The 19,117-nt window shown below is 47.9% G+C and overlaps 1 protein-coding gene across 2 annotated transcripts in view; it reads left to right on the forward strand.

Annotated features, from left to right (window-relative positions):
* HMCN1 (hemicentin 1) overlaps positions 1 to 19,117 on the forward strand; it is a 482,637-nt gene that overhangs the window by 426,470 nt on the left and 37,050 nt on the right. For both annotated transcript variants that reach the window (XM_068240141.1, XM_068240142.1), the window contains exons 98-100: positions 14,212 to 14,274; positions 15,452 to 15,571; positions 18,120 to 18,254. In XM_068240141.1, the coding sequence (XP_068096242.1) occupies positions 14,212 to 14,274; positions 15,452 to 15,571; positions 18,120 to 18,254 (318 nt within the window). The remainder of the gene's footprint in view (positions 1 to 14,211; positions 14,275 to 15,451; positions 15,572 to 18,119; positions 18,255 to 19,117) is intronic.

Consider the following 19,117-nt stretch of genomic DNA (forward strand, 5'->3'; position numbering starts at 1 on the left):
CTGTTCATAGGCTAGCTCCTGCGCGTGTTTGCGCGTGCGTGCACTCACTGTCTGTAGTGTACACACACTAAATTTACTTGTGATTACTACTGATTATTGTAACTGCTAGTTGTACTTCCTGACTGTTACTACTTACTTACTGTACTAGGGACACTCACTCAGTCACCTCACCCACCAACCCACTCCATTAAAGTACCCCACTTTTCACCCGCCCTTTTAAAAAACTTTTGTCTATACGCCCAAAACATCGAAGATGTCTGGAAGTGGCAGCCAGCGCGGTTTGGGCAAGGGGAAGGGCAGCAAGGGAATCAGGAGGAGAGGGAGCAGCATTGTGGCAAGCCGCGGGCGCGGGCGCGCCACCATGCACAGTTCCGCAGCAGCAGCAGCAGCGTCAGTGGCTAACATTCCTCCCATAGCCACTGGCCGTGGACGCCTTGGGCGCCGCCCAGCAGGAGCATCTGCAACTCACGCTGCAGAGACACAGCAGCAGCAGCGTGTAGCACCTGCTCCGATTTTCCTCCAGCCGGGTCGGAAACGTCCCATTGAGGAAAAGCATGCAGACACTGTGGTGCAACTCATGACGGAGGATGAGCAGCCCGCCATCAGCTCTGCATCTGAGGCCTCCACCCTCACCACCACCACCACCACCCCTGTTCGCAGCAGCCGCCCAGCAGGGTCTGGGGAGGAGGCCAGTTCACCGTCACTCGCCGACCTGTCATTCAGCAGTCTTTTGACCCCAGGCATTATGAGTAAATTGTCTGCTGTTGTTGGCGATCTTGAGGAGGAGATGCTGATGGGCACTTTGGGGGATGAGGGATTGGACAGCAAGACTGTGGCGACAGTCAAGCAGCCCATCCATGCATCAGGAGAGGAGTTTGGGGGGTCCTCATCCCAGCAGGACATGTTTCAGGAGGGGGAGGATGTTGATGACCCGGTGACAGACAGAGACTGGGTGCCACCACCTCCAGGGGATGTCGTCCTCAGCAGCTCTGAGGAGGAGGAGGAGGATGCTCTTGTGGGCCTTGCAAGGAGGCGCATCATTGCAAGCATTGGCAGCAGCAGTAGGCAGGTCCCACAGCCTGCTGGTGTCTCAGGCTCAGCAGCAGCAGCAGCAGCAGCATCTGCCAGTACCACCACCAGCCGCACCCAAGCCCCCCAAGCCCCACCCCCAACCACCACAGGGAGACAGGCAGCAGCGCTTCCATGCCGTAGGGGGATGTTTCTGTCACCAATCTGGCGCTTTTTCACCATGCCCACAGTGTACAGCAAGTACGCCACTTGCAACCACTGTCAGCGGAAGTTGAGCAGAGGTGCAGACCCCTTAAAGTTCTGCACCAGCTCGCTCATCAACCACCTTGCTGCGAAACATTTCCACCAGCATCAGGAGTTCCAGAGGCTGAAGGCATCTGGTGCTGGCAGTGGCACCACACCCATCACTGCACAGCCTTCAGCAGCAGCAGCAACAGCAGCCACCCGCCCTCCTGCTCCTCCAGCAGCACCAGCAGGAGTGCGGAAACGCACTGCTCCTCCCCCCTCTGCAACTCCTGCCGCCGACACTGAGGCCTGTTCTGGCAGCCAGTCCTCAGTGGCCTCCTCCGCTGTGTCTGCTGATTCCCGTGCCAGCAAAAGGCCACGCCAGAGCCTTTTGAGCGAGTCCTTCCAGGGGGTGGTTAGGGCTCTGCCTCCCAGCAGCCGTCGCGTGCGGCAGCTGAACGGCTTGCTGGCACGGGCCATGTGCTCCCAACTCCTGCCGTACACGCTCGTGCAGGAGGGGAGCGACATTCGTGCGCTGCTTGCTTGCGCAGCCCCAGACTGGCAGCTCCCCAGCAGACACTTTTTCTCCCGCAAGGCCATTCCTGCACTGCACCGCTTTGTGATGGCCAATGTGGAGCGAGGGCTGGAGCACGCGGTTGGTGAAAGGGTCCACGTCACCATGGACTCCTGGAGCAGCCGCTTCGGGACAGGCCGCTACCTGTCCTTCACTGTCCACTGGGTCAGCTTGGTGGAAGGGGGTGAGGATGGGAGAGCAGCAGCGGGCACAGCAGCAGCAGCAACACAGTGGGTGGTGCCACCCCGCAGGGTCAGGGGAACTGCAGCAGGTTCCTCCGATCCTCTGCCATCCTCCGGCACACCTGGCCAAACCCCCCGCCTCAGCAGCAGCGTGAAGGCCCGCCACTGCCAAGCGCTGCTGCACTTGGTCAGCCTTGGGAAGACCAAGCTGACGGCAACCCATGTGTTGGCCAAACTCCAGGAGCAGGAGAGGATTTGGCTGACCCCCAGAGGCCTCAGAGTCGGAGAGGTGGTGGCCGACAATGGGGCCAATCTGGTTGCCGCAATAGACAGGGGAAACCTGACCCACATCCCTTGTCTTGCCCACGTGCTGAACCTGGTAGTGCAGAAGTTCTTGCGCACCTACCAGGGGATGGGCGAACTGCTGGAAACGGCAAGGAACGTTGTGCGTCACTTCCGGCGCTCGGCTGCAGCCTGTGCGAGCCTGGAAGACGTGCAAAAGGAGCTGGATCTGCCACGCCATCGGCTGATCCTTGGCGTTCCGACTCGCTGGAACTCCACCCTGGCGATGTTGGAGCGTCTGGTTGAACAGAAGCGCGCTGTCAAACAGTACCTTGCCCTGGCCACTGTTTCCGCCGCTCAGAGAAGGGACAAGACCAGCAACATCCCGTCCATCGTCCCCGATGATGACTGGAGGCACATGCAGCAGGTGTGCTTAGTGCTGGCTCCCTTTCTGCAGGCCACTAACATGGTGAGCAGGGACCATGCTATGGTCTGCGAGTGGGTGCCCCTGGTTTGTCTGCTGAACAGGGCCCTCGATGCTTTGCTGGAACAGGGAGCGGCAGCCTTGGACCAGCAGGAGCGGCAAGCAGCTGCACAGTCCACCTCTGAGGGGGAGGAGGAGGAGGACTTGGTAGAGGTCCCTGACCTTGCTGCTGATGAGGGGGAGCAGCACAGTGCAGCTGAGTTGGTGCGGGGGTGGAGAGAGGATGAGGCTGACGAGGCAGAGGAGGAGGATGAGGACAGCAGCACTGCCGTCGATGTGCCAGCAGACGTGGCCCGCCTCTTCCCAATGGCAGCGCACATGCTGACGTGCCTGCGCAGAGACCCCAGGGTGATCCAGATGAAGCAGAGGGAGGACATCTGGATCAGCATGATGTTGGACCCACGCCTCAAGGGGAAGTTGAGCCAGTTCCTGCCGCCTGCAGGAGGAGACCCAGCGCAACAAATAAGGAGCTTGCAGCAGGCCCTTGTTGAGCGCTTGGAGGAAGCCTTCCCCCAGCCTTCCACCCCCACTGTCCAGCAGCCAGCACAGAGGCAGCAGCAGGTGCCTGCATCCAGCAGCAAGCGCCCCACAGACCTGCTGTCTCTCAGCCACGAGCTCTACAGGACTGTAGAGGCTCCGGCAGCAGTGACTAGAGAGGAGGTGCATGCAGCAGCATCCTCCACCGGTCACAGCCAGTGCCTGACCCGCATGGTGGCTGACTACATGGGGTCCTACAGCGGGCTTGACAGCGATGCCCCTGTTGATCCCATGGAGTATTGGGTCAAGCGCCTGGAGATCTGGAGCGAGCTGGCGCAGTACGCCCTGGAAGTGCTGTCCTGCCCCCCTTCCAGCGTGCTGTCCGAGCGCTGCTTTAGTGCAGCTGGTGGTGTGGTCACCGAGAAACGCTCACGTCTGTCTCACAAGTCTGTGGACAGACTGACGTTTCTCAAGATGAACCAGGCGTGGGTGGAAGGCGAGTTCCTGGCCCCTGTTGTCGGCGAGAGGGGGACATGAACTGGCTAAGAACCATCGTTAATGTGCCTTACCACCCTTTACCACCTCCTGGCTCCTGCTCACTAAGCCAGCCTGGTTCACTTTGACTATTAAGTCGCCTGCAGCCACACATTTTACACCTACAGTGGGCTGCGTACTGCCCTTCTGCTGTCTGTCTGTGTTTCCCACTGCCAGGGTACACAGATTTACCTTCTGCTGCCACTCTGCCACCAGCTATTACGTCAAACAATAGCTATATATCTGTGTAATTTGTTTTACAAACAAAACCAAAAAACCATAAAAAAAAAAAAAAAAAGGTTTAATTTTTCTGAGGTGCCCGGGTTGAAAACTGTGTTGTCCGAGTTGTGTATTGGACACGATGTGGGCTGCACGACCGCTGTCTGGGACCTCCTGTTGTGTTAATTTACGGCCTGGTATCACCGCTAGGTACCAGGGCTATTATGTCACGCTGCCTGCCTGCTGCCACACTCACACTACTCCTCCATTCCTCCTGCTGATGCTGCTGTCTGTCTGTGTTTCCCAACGCCAGGATACACAGATTTACCTTCTGCTGCCACTCTGCCACCAGCTATTACGTCAAAAAATAGCTATATCTGTGTAATTGGTTGTAAAACCAAAACTACAAAACCATAAAAAAAAAAAAAAAAAGGTTTAATTTTTCTGAGGTGCCCGGGTTGAAAACTGTGTTGTCCCAGTTGTGTATTGGACACAATGTGGGCTACACGACCGCTGTCTGGGACCTCCTGCCTGCTGTGTTTATTTACAGCCCTGGTATCACCGCTAGGTACCAGGGCTATTATGTCACGCTGCCTGCCTGCTGCCACACTCACACTACTCCTCCATTCCTCCTGCTGATGCTGCTGTCTGTCTGTGTTTCCCAACGCCAGGGTACACAGATTTACCTTCTGCTGCCACTCTGCCACCAGCTATTACGTCAAAAAATAGCTATATCTGTGTAATTGGTTGTAAAACCAAAACTACAAAACCATAAAAAAAAAAAAAGGTTTAATTTTTCTGAGGTGCCCGGGTTGAAAACTGTGTTGTCCCAGTTGTGTATTGGACACAATGTGGGCTACACGACCGCTGTCTGGGACCTCCTGCCTGCTGTGTTTATTTACAGCCCTGGTATCACCGCTAGGTACCAGGGCTATTATGTCACGCTGCCTGCCTGCTGCCACACTCACACTACTCCTCCATTCCTCCTGCTGATGCTGCTGTCTGTCTGTGTTTCCCAACGCCAGGGTACACAGATTTACCTTCTGCTGCCACTCTGCCACCAGCTATTACGTCAAACAATAGCTGCTCACATTACTCCTCCATTCCTCCTGCTGCTGCTGCTGCTGCTGTCTGTCTGTCTGTGTTTCCCAACGCCAGGGTACACAGATTTACCTTCTGCTGCCACTCTGCCACCAGCTATTACGTCAAAAAATAGCTATATCTGTCTGTGTAATTTGTTGTAAAAACAAAACTACAAAACCATAAAAAAAAAAAAAAAAGGTTTAATTTTTCTGAGGTGCCCGGGTTGAAAACTGTGTTGTCCCAGTTGTGTATTGGACACAATGTGGGCTACACGACCGCTGTCTGGGACCTCCTGCCTGCTGTGTTTATTTACAGCCCTGGTATCACCGCTAGGTACCAGGGCTATTATGTCACGCTGCCTGCCTGCTGCCACACTCACACTACTCCTCCATTCCTCCTGCTGATGCTGCTGTCTGTCTGTGTTTCCCAACGCCAGGGTACACAGATTTACCTTCTGCTGCCACTCTGCCACCAGCTATTACGTCAAACAATAGCTGCTCACATTACTCCTCCATTCCTCCTGCTGCTGCTGCTGCTGTCTGTCTGTCTGTGTTTCCCAACGCCAGGGTACACAGATTTACCTTCTGCTGCCACTCTGCCACCAGCTATTACGTCAAAAAATAGCTATATCTGTCTGTGTAATTTGTTGTAAAAACAAAACTACAAAACCATAAAAAAAAAAAAAGGTTTAATTTTTCTGAGGTGCCCGGGTTGAAAACTGTGTTGTCCCAGTTGTGTATTGGACACAATGTGGGCTGCACGACCGCTGTCTGGGACCTCCTGCCTGCTGTGTTTATTTACAGCCCTGGTATCACCGCTAGGTACCAGGGCTATTATGTCACGCTGCCTGCCTGCTGCCACACTCACACTACTCCTCCATTCCTCCTGCTGATGCTGCTGTCTGTCTGTGTTTCCCAACGCCAGGGTACACAGATTTACCTTCTGCTGCCACTCTGCCACCAGCTATTACGTCAAAAAATAGCTATATCTGTGTAATTGGTTGTAAAACCAAAACTACAAAACCATAAAAAAAAAAAAAGGTTTAATTTTTCTGAGGTGCCCGGGTTGAAAACTGTTTTGTCTCAGTTGTGTATTGGACACAATGTGGGCTACACGACCGCTGTCTGGGACCTCCTGCCTGCTGTGTTTATTTACAGCCCTGGTATCACCGCTAGGTACCAGGGCTATTATGTCACGCTGCCTGCCTGCTGCCACACTCACACTACTCCTCCATTCCTCCTGCTGATGCTGCTGTCTGTCTGTGTTTCCCAACGCCAGGGTACACAGATTTACCTTCTGCTGCCACTCTGCCACCAGCTATTACGTCAAACAATAGCTGCTCACATTACTCCTCCATTCCTCCTGCTGCTGCTGCTGCTGCTGTCTGTCTGTCTGTGTTTCCCAACGCCAGGGTACACAGATTTACCTTCTGCTGCCACTCTGCCACCAGCTATTACGTCAAAAAATAGCTATATCTGTCTGTGTAATTTGTTGTAAAAACAAAACTACAAAACCATAAAAAAAAAAAAAAGGTTTAATTTTTCTGAGGTGCCCGGGTTGAAAACTGTGTTGTCCCAGTTGTGTATTGGACACAATGTGGGCTACACGACCGCTGTCTGGGACCTCCTGCCTGCTGTGTTTATTTACAGCCCTGGTATCACCGCTAGGTACCAGGGCTATTATGTCACGCTGCCTGCCTGCTGCCACACTCACACTACTCCTCCATTCCTCCTGCTGATGCTGCTGTCTGTCTGTGTTTCCCAACGCCAGGGTACACAGATTTACCTTCTGCTGCCACTCTGCCACCAGCTATTACGTCAAACAATAGCTGCTCACATTACTCCTCCATTCCTCCTGCTGCTGCTGCTGCTGTCTGTCTGTCTGTGTTTCCCAACGCCAGGGTACACAGATTTACCTTCTGCTGCCACTCTGCCACCAGCTATTACGTCAAAAAATAGCTATATCTGTCTGTGTAATTTGTTGTAAAAACAAAACTACAAAACCATAAAAAAAAAAAAGGTTTAATTTTTCTGAGGTGCCCGGGTTGAAAACTGTGTTGTCCCAGTTGTGTATTGGACACAATGTGGGCTGCACGACCGCTGTCTGGGACCTCCTGCCTGCTGTGTTTATTTACAGCCCTGGTATCACCGCTAGGTACCAGGGCTATTATGTCACGCTGCCTGCCTCATTGACTGCCTGCTGCCACACACTCATCCTCCTCCTCCTGCTGCTGAATTTACCTCCTGCTGTCTGTGTGTTTCCACTGCCAGGGAGCACATACAATGGCGCTTCCAACATGCGTGCGCCACCAGCTATTTGTTACGCTCAAAAATAGCTGCATTTCTTTAAAAAAAAAGGAGGAGGACTTGGTAGAGGTCCCTGACCTTGCTGCTGATGAGGGGGAGCAGCACAGTGCAGCTGAGTTGGTGCGGGGGTGGAGAGAGGATGAGGCTGACGAGGCAGAGGAGGAGGATGAGGACAGCAGCACTGCCGTCGATGTGCCAGCAGACGTGGCCCGCCTCTTCCCAATGGCAGCGCACATGCTGACGTGCCTGCGCAGAGACCCCAGGGTGATCCAGATGAAGCAGAGGGAGGACATCTGGATCAGCATGATGTTGGACCCACGCCTCAAGGGGAAGTTGAGCCAGTTCCTGCCGCCTGCAGGAGGAGACCCAGCGCAACAAATAAGGAGCTTGCAGCAGGCCCTTGTTGAGCGCTTGGAGGAAGCCTTCCCCCAGCCTTCCACCCCCACTGTCCAGCAGCCAGCACAGAGGCAGCAGCAGGTGCCTGCATCCAGCAGCAAGCGCCCCACAGACCTGCTGTCTCTCAGCCACGAGCTCTACAGGACTGTAGAGGCTCCGGCAGCAGTGACTAGAGAGGAGGTGCATGCAGCAGCATCCTCCACCGGTCACAGCCAGTGCCTGACCCGCATGGTGGCTGACTACATGGGGTCCTACAGCGGGCTTGACAGCGATGCCCCTGTTGATCCCATGGAGTATTGGGTCAAGCGCCTGGAGATCTGGAGCGAGCTGGCGCAGTACGCCCTGGAAGTGCTGTCCTGCCCCCCTTCCAGCGTGCTGTCCGAGCGCTGCTTTAGTGCAGCTGGTGGTGTGGTCACCGAGAAACGCTCACGTCTGTCTCACAAGTCTGTGGACAGACTGACGTTTCTCAAGATGAACCAGGCGTGGGTGGAAGGCGAGTTCCTGGCCCCTGTTGTCGGCGAGAGGGGGACATGAACTGGCTAAGAACCATCGTTAATGTGCCTTACCACCCTTTACCACCTCCTGGCTCCTGCTCACTAAGCCAGCCTGGTTCACTTTGACTATTAAGTCGCCTGCAGCCACACATTTTACACCTACAGTGGGCTGCGTACTGCCCTTCTGCTGTCTGTCTGTGTTTCCCACTGCCAGGGTACACAGATTTACCTTCTGCTGCCACTCTGCCACCAGCTATTACGTCAAACAATAGCTATATATCTGTGTAATTTGTTTTACAAACAAAACCAAAAAACCATAAAAAAAAAAAAAAAAAGGTTTAATTTTTCTGAGGTGCCCGGGTTGAAAACTGTGTTGTCCGAGTTGTGTATTGGACACGATGTGGGCTGCACGACCGCTGTCTGGGACCTCCTGTTGTGTTAATTTACGGCCTGGTATCACCGCTAGGTACCAGGGCTATTATGTCACGCTGCCTGCCTGCTGCCACACTCACACTACTCCTCCATTCCTCCTGCTGATGCTGCTGTCTGTCTGTGTTTCCCAACGCCAGGATACACAGATTTACCTTCTGCTGCCACTCTGCCACCAGCTATTACGTCAAAAAATAGCTATATCTGTGTAATTGGTTGTAAAACCAAAACTACAAAACCATAAAAAAAAAAAAAAAAAGGTTTAATTTTTCTGAGGTGCCCGGGTTGAAAACTGTGTTGTCCCAGTTGTGTATTGGACACAATGTGGGCTACACGACCGCTGTCTGGGACCTCCTGCCTGCTGTGTTTATTTACAGCCCTGGTATCACCGCTAGGTACCAGGGCTATTATGTCACGCTGCCTGCCTGCTGCCACACTCACACTACTCCTCCATTCCTCCTGCTGATGCTGCTGTCTGTCTGTGTTTCCCAACGCCAGGGTACACAGATTTACCTTCTGCTGCCACTCTGCCACCAGCTATTACGTCAAAAAATAGCTATATCTGTGTAATTGGTTGTAAAACCAAAACTACAAAACCATAAAAAAAAAAAAAGGTTTAATTTTTCTGAGGTGCCCGGGTTGAAAACTGTGTTGTCCCAGTTGTGTATTGGACACAATGTGGGCTACACGACCGCTGTCTGGGACCTCCTGCCTGCTGTGTTTATTTACAGCCCTGGTATCACCGCTAGGTACCAGGGCTATTATGTCACGCTGCCTGCCTGCTGCCACACTCACACTACTCCTCCATTCCTCCTGCTGATGCTGCTGTCTGTCTGTGTTTCCCAACGCCAGGGTACACAGATTTACCTTCTGCTGCCACTCTGCCACCAGCTATTACGTCAAACAATAGCTGCTCACATTACTCCTCCATTCCTCCTGCTGCTGCTGCTGCTGCTGTCTGTCTGTCTGTGTTTCCCAACGCCAGGGTACACAGATTTACCTTCTGCTGCCACTCTGCCACCAGCTATTACGTCAAAAAATAGCTATATCTGTCTGTGTAATTTGTTGTAAAAACAAAACTACAAAACCATAAAAAAAAAAAAAAAGGTTTAATTTTTCTGAGGTGCCCGGGTTGAAAACTGTGTTGTCCCAGTTGTGTATTGGACACAATGTGGGCTACACGACCGCTGTCTGGGACCTCCTGCCTGCTGTGTTTATTTACAGCCCTGGTATCACCGCTAGGTACCAGGGCTATTATGTCACGCTGCCTGCCTGCTGCCACACTCACACTACTCCTCCATTCCTCCTGCTGATGCTGCTGTCTGTCTGTGTTTCCCAACGCCAGGGTACACAGATTTACCTTCTGCTGCCACTCTGCCACCAGCTATTACGTCAAACAATAGCTGCTCACATTACTCCTCCATTCCTCCTGCTGCTGCTGCTGCTGTCTGTCTGTCTGTGTTTCCCAACGCCAGGGTACACAGATTTACCTTCTGCTGCCACTCTGCCACCAGCTATTACGTCAAAAAATAGCTATATCTGTCTGTGTAATTTGTTGTAAAAACAAAACTACAAAACCATAAAAAAAAAAAAGGTTTAATTTTTCTGAGGTGCCCGGGTTGAAAACTGTGTTGTTCCAGTTGTGTATTGGACACAATGTGGGCTGCACGACCGCTGTCTGGGACCTCCTGCCTGCTGTGTTTATTTACAGCCCTGGTATCACCGCTAGGTACCAGGGCTATTATGTCACGCTGCCTGCCTGCTGCCACACTCACACTACTCCTCCATTCCTCCTGCTGATGCTGCTGTCTGTCTGTGTTTCCCAACGCCAGGGTACACAGATTTACCTTCTGCTGCCACTCTGCCACCAGCTATTACGTCAAAAAATAGCTATATCTGTGTAATTGGTTGTAAAACCAAAACTACAAAACCATAAAAAAAAAAAAAGGTTTAATTTTTCTGAGGTGCCCGGGTTGAAAACTGTTTTGTCCCAGTTGTGTATTGGACACAATGTGGGCTACACGACCGCTGTCTGGGACCTCCTGCCTGCTGTGTTTATTTACAGCCCTGGTATCACCGCTAGGTACCAGGGCTATTATGTCACGCTGCCTGCCTGCTGCCACACTCACACTACTCCTCCATTCCTCCTGCTGATGCTGCTGTCTTTCTGTGTTTCCCAACGCCAGGGTACACAGATTTACCTTCTGCTGCCACTCTGCCACCAGCTATTACGTCAAACAATAGCTGCTCACATTACTCCTCCATTCCTCCTGCTGCTGCTGCTGCTGCTGTCTGTCTGTCTGTGTTTCCCAACGCCAGGGTACACAGATTTACCTTCTGCTGCCACTCTGCCACCAGCTATTACGTCAAAAAATAGCTATATCTGTCTGTGTAATTTGTTGTAAAAACAAAACTACAAAACCATAAAAAAAAAAAAAAGGTTTAATTTTTCTGAGGTGCCCGGGTTGAAAACTGTGTTGTCCCAGTTGTGTATTGGACACAATGTGGGCTACACGACCGCTGTCTGGGACCTCCTGCCTGCTGTGTTTATTTACAGCCCTGGTATCACCGCTAGGTACCAGGGCTATTATGTCACGCTGCCTGCCTGCTGCCACACTCACTCTACTCCTCCATTCCTCCTGCTGATGCTGCTGTCTGTCTGTGTTTCCCAACGCCAGGGTACACAGATTTACCTTCTGCTGCCACTCTGCCACCAGCTATTACGTCAAACAATAGCTGCTCACATTACTCCTCCATTCCTCCTGCTGCTGCTGCTGCTGTCTGTCTGTCTGTGTTTCCCAACGCCAGGGTACACAGATTTACCTTCTGCTGCCACTCTGCCACCAGCTATTACGTCAAAAAATAGCTATATCTGTCTGTGTAATTTGTTGTAAAAACAAAACTACAAAACCATAAAAAAAAAAAAGGTTTAATTTTTCTGAGGTGCCCGGGTTGAAAACTGTGTTGTCCCAGTTGTGTATTGGACACAATGTGGGCTGCACGACCGCTGTCTGGGACCTCCTGCCTGCTGTGTTTATTTACAGCCCTGGTATCACCGCTAGGTACCAGGGCTATTATGTCACGCTGCCTGCCTCATTGACTGCCTGCTGCCACACACTCATCCTCCTCCTCCTGCTGCTGAATTTACCTCCTGCTGTCTGTGTGTTTCCACTGCCAGGGAGCACATACAATGGCGCTTCCAACATGCGTGCGCCACCAGCTATTTGTTACGCTCAAAAATAGCTGCATTTCTTTAAAAAAAAAAATTTGAAAAGAGAAATAAGTGAAGAAGAAGACGATATAGAAGAAGATGAAGAAGATGAAGAAGAAGAAGATGAAGAAGAAGAAGAAGAAGATGAAGAAGAAGAAGAAGAAGAAGAAGGAGAAGAAGATGAAGATGAAGAAGATGAAGAAGAACAAGATGAAGAAGATGAAGAAGATGAAGATGAAGAAGATGAAGAAGAAGAAGATGAAGAAGAAGAAGATGAAGAAGAAGAAGATGAAGATGATGAAGAAGAAGAAGATGAAGAAGAAGATGAAGATGATGAAGAAGAAGAAGATGAAGAAGATGAAGAAGAAGAAGATGATGAAGAAGAAGAAGAAGATGAAGAAGAAAATGAAGAAGATGAAGAAGAAGAAGAAGAAGATGAAGAAGATGAAGATGATGAAGAAGATGAAGAAGAAGAAGATGAAGATGATGAAGAAGAAGAAGATGAAGAAGAAGATGAAGATGATGAAGAAGAAGAAGAAGAAGATGAAGAAGATGAAGAAGATGAAGAAGAAGAAGATGATGAAGAAGAAGAAGAAGAAGAAGATGAAGAAGATGAAGAAGATGAAGAAGAAGAAGAAGATGAAGAAGTTGAAGATGAAGAAGATGAAGAAGAAGAAGAAGAAGAAGAAGATGAAGAAGATGAAGAAGAAGAAGAAGATGAAGAAGTTGAAGATGAAGAAGATGAAGAAGAAGAAGAAGAAGAAGAAGATGAAGAAGATGAAGAAGATGAAGAAGAAGATGAAGAAGATGAAGAAGAAGATGAGAAGAAGATGAAGAAGATGAAGAAAAAGAAGATGAAGAAGAAGAAGATGATGATGAAGAAGATGAAGAAGAAGAAGAAGAAGAAGACAATATAAAAGAAGAAGAAGAAGATATAGAAGAAGATATAGAAGAAGAAGATATAGAAGAAGAAGATATAGAAGAAGAAGAAGAAGAAGAAGATATAGAAGATAAAGAAGAAGAAGAAGAAGTATATACAGTACTGAACAAATTTCTGGACACAACTTCTCTTTTCAACTTTTTTTTTTTTAAAGGAACATCCCCACATAATCACTTGCTGTTGTTACTTGGAAAAAAAGAGGTTTCTTGCATCATTCACCCTCAAAACAAGTGTTGGAAGCTATTTAAGGCCATTTCGAATAGTCAGCTCGAATAATGAGCTCGAATACCGACTCGAATAGTGAGCTCGAATTCCGAGGTCGAATCGAATAGTAAAAATTATTCGACTCGAATATTCGACTGATCTCGAATAATTTACTATTCGAATTCGACCTAACTCGAATTTTGAAAAGGGGTATTTGAGCACCACTACATTGCACTGAGATCTCCGCTTTTTGTTTGAATCTTCAAAACAGTGTAAGGCCTCGTTCCCATTGCGTTGCATTGTGTTATTTTTGATGCGATTTTTATTTCTGATTCTCAGTGCTTGGGTGGGCGATGTGTTTTTGTGAAAATCGCTTTTCTAATCGCTTTTCCCAAGAGTTTTTTAATTCACTCCTTGACGCAAGTCAGGAAGTAAACTCTTTGACCTGAAAAAGAATGAATACAATGTATTTATTCTTAAAAACGCAAACGCAATCGCTGCACAAAGAAATTTTGCGAGTGCTTTGTGTTTTTTCCTATTCCTGCCATTGAGGCAGAATCGCCTCAAAAAATGGTACAGGCAGCGCTTTGCTGAGCGGATCGGAAAAACAAACCGCCCAGATGTGAACTCTCTCATAGAGAATCATTGCCCAAGCTCTTACAGGGCAATTTTGAAAATCGCCAGCGCTTAAAAAAATTACAAAGCGCCTACATTGTGAACGAGCCCTCATAGCTGGAATCAGCTTGTGCCACCTCAGCTTGCAGATGTGCTGTTCTGTAGGACTGTGATAAATGGTCTGAAGCTTTGTGTATTCCTGTAACTGCTGCTTATTAGTCTCACATCCTAAATTATAAAACCCCTGTCACTGCATTTGCCTGCGTCCCTGCATCTCTGCCAGATGCCTGCCGCACATGTGTGGCTTGTGGCCATAAGCAGGCATGGGGCAGTGCTGTAAGCGGGTGCACAGGGCCACAGATGGACGCTCGTGTGGCAATTGTGGGCGTTAAAAGAATGTTCTCTAACACCTGTTATTTAATGAGCTTCAGGGCTAGTTGTACATAATATATATATTTTTTTTATTAATGCAGAACAGATTTCTGAATGTTTTCATCATTTGGCATTTAATATCTCTTTATCCAAAGGTGATCTGAATAACCAATGTCCTCCTGGATTTAGTTATGATATCTCAGGACTCTACTGTGAAGGTAAAGAAAGCATGCATTATTTTCATCTAAATTAAATTGTAGAATTAAACAACTCCCTACACTCTGGGGAAACTAAAAGCTTCTGCAAGTTTAAACTATGCCAGTCCCATCACAAGTGAAATAAATGGACCTCACCACAACCCAAATGTACTATTTGGATTATAATAAAGTGTGTAAACACCATTCCATATTCCTCCATAGCCCCAAATCACTATTCCATGATCTTAGATGAACTAAAATTAGTAATTTGGACTTTACCAAGATTCCAGGCAGGGCTTTATATCTCTCACTGTCTTTAACAAAAAAAAAAAAAAAAAGAAAGTAGTACAAGTAACAAATCCACACAAAAAAAAGCTTTGTATCTTTTCTTGTAAAGCTGGCCATACACTGTCCCGATTTGCCGCCGATTCGACAGCAGATTCGATCACTGGGATCGAATCTGCTGCCAATCGTTCGCACTAAATGCACCCGCAGATCCGATTTCCTCCCGAAATCGGATCGGTCCGTCGATCGCGCTGTGCGGGAAAATACCATCAATCGCCCACGGGTAGGGAGCGCGTCGCTAGCGGCGGGCGATCCGATACAGTTATACATTACCTGTGCTGGCTCCCGGGCATCTTCTCCGCGCTGCACCGCTCTGTTCCTGCTTCCATCCCAGCGTACATTAACTTCCTGTGTCACTCCAGTGACCAGGAAGTTCAGATAGAGGGCGCTCTATTTGAACTTCCTGGTCATGGAGGCTGAAATCGATTCACAATCTGTTTGCATTAAAGGAAGTCATACGATCCCTCTCTGATCAGATTCGATCAGATAGGGATCTGTCAGTTGGTCGATCTAATGGCAAATCGACCAATGTATGGCTACCTTAAGTGTGGGATTAGTAATTGGTTGACTTATCACAGTAATGGCAGTGAAGAATCCCAAGTCGCTGGACATGCCCAAATGCCACCAAAGTACACATGAGGGCATGAAGACTGAAGGGACTCATTAGAGGTGTAAATTATTCTGTCCTTCAGTGGCTCGATTTCTGCAAAAATATGAAAAAAAACAAATCACAGAAACTGAATGTCTTAAATGGAATTTGATGTCTTTTTAGTCTTTTTAGTGTGTGCCAGATGGTTTTGGCCTGTGTGTTTTTCCACATATGGTTTATAACACATTTATTGAATACTTCCAGATGATGATGAATGTGCTGCTGGCAACCCTTGCTCACAGTTTTGCCATAATATCATGGGAAGCTATTACTGCGCTTGTCCTAAAGGCCTTATGATCTCAGCCGATGGAAGGACATGCCATGGTAAGGTCTATTTCAGGATGTTTTTGATATTACCCTGTTTAGTAACTATAAATGGGGAATAGTCAGGATAGAAATATGGGATGTCACTGCATGTGTATTTTGAAATGTGCAAACTCCAGGGCTGTCATAACTTCTTTGGTGCTTGCTTAGTGAGTTGTTGATCAGTATTCAGGAACAAACATGGAACCAGCCAATTACCAGGGTGCCTGGCCTGCATACTTTTCTTTTTTCATTGGTAGCTCCTCTCTAAGTCACTGTAATCATGAATAAGGATAACTGCATAAAGTCTTCCAAACTCAGTTAATTTAGTGACTTTGCTTTGTTAGAAGAATGCTCAGCATTGTATGTAAGAAACTTTTTTGGAAAATTCCAAATTTCTTTTAAAATTGTATTTTTTTAGAATATTTATATTAATATTTAATACTTTTTAGTATTTGTACTACAGTCAGTCCGCCCATTCTCATTACAGTGTGAAGGCAGTCAACACTCTTAATAGTAGTGTACCTAGCAGCACCAACTTGGTTAAAAGTCTACAGAATTATTGGTTAATAATAGACAATTGCAGTATATATTATAATCAAACAGAGCTTCTACTGGACAACCATGCCTGTGACACTCTATTTTAAAGTTAACAAGCATTCAGGGATATGGAGGCTGGCATCGCTAGAAATTTAAATAATTTGCAGTACCCTGATCTTTCCACTTTGTGGTTTCCGACTACACAAATGCTACTAGTGGGTTTACAATTCACCTGAAAAAAACTGATATACAGAACACTTGATAAGCAGAAGAAATGTTCTATATCTAGCAAAAGGGTATCACAACAGCCAAACAAATATAAACTATATATATATATTTTTTTTTTTTAAGATTCCTTCATTTAGGGTAGGAACACACTAGGCAGAGTCGAATAAGTTTTCCCCATAGCACATAGTGGAAAACGCATATGTGATTCAGCCTAGTGTGTTCCTACCCTTAAAGAGAGATTTTTGTTACAGCAATAAGAGAACAACAAGACATCAGATTGTTTCGAACATACATAGGATTGCATATCATGACACTATGAGCTTGATTCACAAATGGTGCTAACTGTTAGCACGCTGTGAAAAGTGCTTCGCGCAAAATTACGCATGATAACGGGTATCGCGCGCAAAATTTGCGTTTGCGCGTTAACGGTCGTGTTCGCATGATAAATTTGCGTTATCATGTGAACGCGAATGTTAACACGTGAAAAATTTGCGTTAATGCGCGAACGCGAATTTTTGTGCGCGATAACCTTTTTCTGCGCAAAACCCGTTTTTCACACGAAAACGCACTAAAACGTGCGAAAAGCCGTGCTAACAGTTAGCCCCATTTTGTGATTCAAGCCCAATGTGTAGAGGACATATACTTATGAAACAAATTACAGTATATCCAGATGCTGTGACAGCATAAGGAAGTAACTTGGTGCCTGTGTGTGTGTCTGACATAGCCTGAAGGGCTACATAAGGCTATTACCAGAGCTCCTCGGGTGACCCCAGGGCCCAAAGGGACCCATCACCCGAATAACACCCCTTAAGACCACATCTTCAGGGTCAGGTTTCTAAAGATAATGATATCCACCTGAGAGTGGTAATGGACGTTGACATACAAACATTTAGAAGGAAACACACACTGAGCTTCCACTTAAGGATTCATGTTTATCCAGATTTCACTTTAAATGTAGGTTTTATGTGTCAAATCTCAGTAAGGGCCAATTCACACGGACATCTGCTTGATGCTTCCTTTCGCCCATGGTGCTCGTTAAGGCACTGCCAATTCAAGTGAGTGGGCAGAGCTTGTACAGTAATTCATTGTAATTTGTGCGACTGCCGCATTCCAATTTCGATTTTTTCCCACTGTTTCAGCCAACCCTGGAACAACATGCTGCTTTCAGGGTAGCTTCCTACAACGTCTTCCTGTCCCTTTGTGGGGATGAAAGCCTCAGGAAGATGTCAAATACTTTTCTGCTCACTTGCAGAAAAGCATTTGACTGACACCCCAGCAGATACCCATGCCGCTCAGTCCTAAGTGAAGTTTTCACTTTCCTTATTACCTAATAACCTGGTGCATAGTGTAAAGTGATCAAAGGGAGTGTGCTGATCAACATTAGCACAATTCTTTTGTTTACAGCGCAGGGTCAACAATCAAAGTTAAAAAACAAAAACAAGCCACAAGAGTCAGAATCTACAGAAAGCAGGCAAACGAGACAGTGAGAGATAATCAAGAAGAGTATGCCACTAAACCAGGAGTTCTATGTGGCTTTCACGGTGCAGCACGTCCCAATGCAGTATATCGCACAGCATACTGTGAGTTGAACTGGTAAAGTGTGCATTTACAATGGCAGTGAAGCATACTTACATTGACTGTATGCTGCACTGTGTAGTCACGCCACACGTGTAACACACAGTGTGACTTTTCATCTGCACAGTGTGAAAGGGCCCTAAATGTCCATTTGTTTCCAAAAAAATGTACTTGCACTAGAATAAGTCATAGAGTTGTGACCCAGGTGATAACTTATCTTTTATAGATATTGATGAGTGTGCGCTGGAAGATCCTGTGTGTCGTAAAAATCAAGAGTGTAAAAACACAATCGGTTCTTATCAGTGTGTACTGAAGTGTGGAGTTGGGTTGACGGCATCTTCTAATGGTTTGGACTGTCAAGGTATGACAACTGTCGGAAATTTGTAGGACTGATTTTTAAACATGATGTGCATAATGTTCTACTAAAGTGATATAATGCCATGCCACAGGAGACAACCTTTGTTTTAAAAAAAAATAAAATCCTAGAACAGGTCTGCCTTCAGGGCATCACAGCAGGAACTAGAGTATGGAGCCCAAGTGAGTCCGGGGCCCAACGAACAGTACAACACACACTGGCTCCAGCTGCTGTGTATTCATGTGTCCTTGACCATAGCGTGGCTTCCTGTTGATCATTGTTTGCTGGCTCGGCCAGTATATGCGTGCAGTGGGGCCCTGTTGTACTATGATATTTATTCCTGTGTTGGGTAGGGTATGGTAGCAGCAGTTCATAGTTTGCTACATTGGCCGACACTTATAACTCTGCTCACCTCCTGGTGTGTCCTCCTGTTTCTGTCTGGCATCCACAATAAACTCTGCCCTCTTAAGGTGCGTACATGTTGGATTTTTCCAAACGACCGGTCGTTTGGACGTCAAATCAGGCGTGTGTACAAACGGTCATTCAGCTGATAAGACTGGTTTTGACGGATCCACTTGGCGGATTGGTCAAATCCAGTGTTATCAGCTGAATGACCATTTGTACACACGCCCGATTTGACGTCCAAATGACCGGTTGTTCAGACGTCCAAATGACCGGTCGTTTTGAAAAATCTGACGTGTGTATTTACCAGTACGTCTCGTCTCCTCCACACTATTCCTCAGGGCATGGGAGGAGAAGGAGACACACAAGAGGAGAAGACAAGATACAAACAGCAGGAGGACACTGCTGGACGTGGCGGCCATTGAAGAGGCAGACAGCAGGCTCTTAGAGCCTAAAGTATGTTTGTT

The sequence above is a fragment of the Hyperolius riggenbachi genome, chromosome 6, assembly GCF_040937935.1.
Source record: "Hyperolius riggenbachi isolate aHypRig1 chromosome 6, aHypRig1.pri, whole genome shotgun sequence".
NCBI classification, from domain to species: domain Eukaryota; kingdom Metazoa; phylum Chordata; class Amphibia; order Anura; family Hyperoliidae; genus Hyperolius; species Hyperolius riggenbachi.